The sequence below is a fragment of the Tachysurus fulvidraco genome, chromosome 20 (genome assembly GCF_022655615.1).
Source record: "Tachysurus fulvidraco isolate hzauxx_2018 chromosome 20, HZAU_PFXX_2.0, whole genome shotgun sequence".
NCBI classification, from domain to species: domain Eukaryota; kingdom Metazoa; phylum Chordata; class Actinopteri; order Siluriformes; family Bagridae; genus Tachysurus; species Tachysurus fulvidraco.
In genome coordinates this window covers 21,111,066-21,115,372 of record NC_062537.1, presented here as the reverse complement: position 1 = coordinate 21,115,372, position 4,307 = coordinate 21,111,066, and the positions used below count along the sequence as shown (strand labels likewise).

The 4,307-nt window shown below is 44.2% G+C and overlaps 1 protein-coding gene across 1 annotated transcript in view; it reads right to left on the bottom strand.

Moving 5' to 3' along the window:
• The window catches only part of sh2d3ca (SH2 domain containing 3Ca), a 15,289-nt gene extending 11,476 nt beyond the window's left edge, over positions 1-3,813 (bottom strand). The window contains exons 1-4 of the mRNA XM_047805010.1: positions 3,659-3,813; positions 1,553-1,977; positions 755-879; positions 67-545 (exon numbers count right to left, since the gene is read on the bottom strand). Of these exons, the coding sequence (XP_047660966.1) occupies positions 67-545; positions 755-879; positions 1,553-1,926 (978 nt within the window). The 5' untranslated portion in view covers positions 1,927-1,977; positions 3,659-3,813. The remainder of the gene's footprint in view (positions 1-66; positions 546-754; positions 880-1,552; positions 1,978-3,658) is intronic.
• Between the last annotated feature and the right edge of the window lie 494 nt (positions 3,814-4,307).

Here is a 4,307-nt window from a genome sequence, read left to right as displayed (position 1 = left end):
GCATATGATTTAACCGTCTTATTATATGTTATAAATACATTTTATATGATTTCCTAATATTTGTACCGTGCAGTCGGCCTTGGTGATGTGATTGGCGGCTGTTTTAGGGTCGACTTCAGCCAGCAGCTCCTTCACCCTCTTCAGGACCCCCATCTCCAGGGGCTTATTCTCTACAGGAAGCAGGGCTGATTGGTACTGCCCGGGTCTGAAGCATGAACTGCTCTCCACCAGAGGCAGGCTGGAGCTCTCTCCTTCATTGGTGGGGGCGGAGCCTGGCGCTCGGCCCTCCTCCACCCTCAGCCTCTCCACGTAGCTTTTAGACGGAGGTGTCGGGGGCTGCCCCGGCCTCAGCTCACAGTAACTGCCCCCTCCTTCCGAGCCGTCTGAAGGGTAGCCGTGAGCGCTAGCTGGTGTGTCTGTGCATGAAACATTGTTATTGGAGGAGGAGGAGGGGGAGAGGTGGGGCTCGCTGGACCGTCGCATCACCGGCGAAGGGGGAATTACAGCTAAGACACGACCACCTGATCCATGTCTGTGACGGGAAACTGGGGAAGGAAAAAGAAAAGAAAGAAAGAAAGAAAGAAAGAAAGAAAGAAAGAAAGAAAGAAAGAAAGAGACAAATAAAACATCAAATTAATAAAAAGAGAGAGAAAAAAATCGGACAGATAAACAAAGACAGTCAGTGTTTGTGTGTGTGTGTGTGTGTGTGTGTGTGTGTGTGTGTGTGTGTGTGTGTGTGTGTGTGTGGACATACTTGAGGTGTAGGCAGGTGAGAGTGGAGCTTCTCCTACAGGAGACAGGGGACATCGCATCTCCTGGATCCGATCCATACTGAGTGCACAGTTCCTCATAGCGTCTTTATGGTGAACTGTGGATGGACTGGACACACACACACACACACACACACACACACACACACACACACACACACACACACACATTAAAAACACAGTATAACACACTTCACATGATATCTTCTATCCTGCACGGTGGAGCTGCATCTAACACAACACACATCTAGCTAAATTCGTGCTGCTACATGACTACAGGAGCTGGTGACACATTCAGTGCTCAGATCAGACGCAATGCATGCTGGGACTTGAAGTGCAAAAACAAACACTGTGGAGAGAAGAGTGAGAATGAGGGAGCGGTCTATACTAGTACATATATACACACACACACACACACACACACACACACACACACACACACACACCAGCTGCATCCCTGCTCCGTCTTCACTCTGGTGTCTGACACTCCAGAGTCGGCCGCTTCACGTGACTCTCCGTTGCTGATGACGCAAGATGGACAGTTAGACTTGCGGGAAAAAACTGTTGGGCATTTAATGTCAGTGTCTAACACAAAAATATAAAGTTTCTCTGTAACAGAACATTGTTTCAGTGCTTTGTTCCTTTTATACCACAGAAGCAGAATTATTTAACAATTATATTTAATGTTCGTGGAACGAGTATAGAAGCTATAAACATGTCATTCTCTCCCAGCCACGCTAAACCTGTTCATGATGATGATGATGATGTGTTTCCTCTCTCACCTGTGTGGGATGATCTTCTCTGTGGTCAGGCCGTCCGTCATGGTGACGCTGCGTCTCTTGATGTGAGCCCCCCGCTGAGTGGACGGTGAAGGTGCCCCTGTTCTCCCACTGGCTAGGGCGAACGTGGCCTCCAGGTACCTAAGGGGCAGAGTGCGGTTGACGGGGCAGAGCAGCTGAGCGCCGGAGCGCGGGCACACGGGCCGGCCGGTACCAGCGTGGTGTTGGATCAGAGTGGGCAGCGAGTCAAAGGTCTCGTCCTCCAGCAGGAACTGTACCTTGGTCTGTCCGCTCTTCACCAGAACCTTACTGATGCAGCAGTGCAGCACCTCCTGCTGCCAGCGACACGTGATCATGTAATCGCCCGTGTTGGACATCGAGTCTCGCACCAGAAAGTCACCGCTGCGCAGAACCAACGTCTCTGACACCTGCGGACAAAGTTTACAAAACCGGATCTGTACAGCTGTACAAACAGATTTTCCTTCATCAGGTTCAGCTATGTGTGTGTGTGTGTGTGTGTGTGTGTGTGTGTGTGTGTGTGTGTGTGTGTGTGTGTGTGTGTGTTTGTGTGTGATAGTTAATAACGTTATATTACTGACGTTATATGACTTAATTATATCTATAGATTTTATACAAGCCACACCCCCTTATTTTTTACAGGCAGAGAGGAAACACCTCCTTTTATTTGGTCTGATAGACACGAACAGGCCACGCCCATTTCTTTTAGTCTGACAGGTACAGAAGCCACACCTCATTGACCCAACCCAATTAGTTTAAATGAATTTAGCTGTGTCATTAATATTGGCACCCCTTCCCTCACCATTCTAGTGCACCTGCTATAAAGCTTAAAATATAAGTGTCCACCAGAGGGCGCTGTGAACACGGCTCTGTGTGTGTTACTGCAGCATCATGACCAAATCAGGCTACTGGAGGATGTAGAGATTCCTGTCCTCCAGCTGAACAAACACCAACACACAGATGGCTGTAGTCACACCACAGACAGCGTGGGCAGCTAACAGAGCGCTTCATGCTAACTATCACACACACACACACACACACACACACACACACACACACACACACACACACACACACACACACACAAGCTAATACCACAGTATGCTACAGTGTTTACATCAGTCTCTCTAATCCTCACCTGCTCATACTGAAAATATAGATGAAGGTGCATATAATTAGTCTGTTTACATATTTATATAATTATTGTCAAAATTATTAAAATATTTTTTCAAAAACAAATGCTAGAATAAGTGACATTGGCAAGCTAAAAACCCAAAGGTTGTCCTGAGCCGGCGTCTGATGTGATTTAATAGCTTAGCCGTAATGAAGCTAACGAGGAACAGAAGCACAGAAGCTTATAGCAGCCTCCGGATTAGAAATGCTAATGTAAATTTAGCCAAAAACAGTTTTGTTAAAAAAAACTTTTAACAGGTTTATTTAAGGTTAAAGTGTGAGACTAAGTGAAATGAGACATTTTTCATGAGACTTTTATGCTAAACCGGTAGCTATAGGCTTCGATCGCTTGTTAGCAACATTAGCCTCTTAGGAGAAATTCTAACTTTAAATAAATAAATAAAAAAACTATAGATTCGGATCTATTATTAATATCATAATATTGCAATAAATAATTCTTGTAACTTATACATAAATAAAAGTCTTATTAAATAAATAAAGATTACTGTAATTTATTGACTATACAATACATTTTTTTATTCCTTGCTGTGTGTTTATTGATATTTTTGTGTACTATTAAAGTGACCTCTGGTGTTAGAAAGCTGCAGATTTAATATACTTTACATGTATGATGAGCACACACACACACACACACACACACACACACACACACACACACACACACACACACACACACACGCACACACACACATCATGTACAGGGTGGAGAGAGTGGAAGTGTGTGTGTGTGTGCGTGTGTGTGTGTGTGTGAGAGAGAGACATCACCCAATAGACCAAGGTGTCATTAGATCGCACAAACTTGAAAACTAATGCAGACACACACACACACACACACACACACACACACACACACACACACACACACACACACACACACACACACACACACACACACACCTCCTGTGGGATGCGGCCATGGTACCAGCCATGGCTCCTCAGGTCGCTGCTGCTGAGTTTCAGTTCCTCCTCTAGCTCCTTCCTCAACTTCTCCGGGGGAGACTCCAACAGGTACTTCTCCTTGGAGAACTAAACACACACACACACACACACACACACACACACACACACACACACACACACACACACACACACACACACACACACACAAGAGTCAATTATTTCACTCTTACTTTCATAGAAAATTATATCATGCAAATTAGAATATTTAAATACAAACGAGTATTTCATTAAACACAGATAAATAACAAACATAAATAATAATAGATCATGTTTATGTTTTTTTTTAAGAGAACTAAAAATTAAAGTGTCTTTACTGAATAATATCTCAGGCATTTCTGTTCTCCTCAGATTCCAGAGTAAACTACAGAAATAAAATGGACTGATTTACTGAATAATGAAGAGAACAGGAAAGTTAAAGGAGAACGTTCGTCTGTCGTCTCGTTCAGAATGTAATCAAACGTCTGTGCGTGTAACTGAAGAGAAACTTTATCATCACCTCAAATCCCCACAGAGCAGTTTAAATATATCACATTTACACTCACACACACACACACACACACACACACACACACACACACACACACAC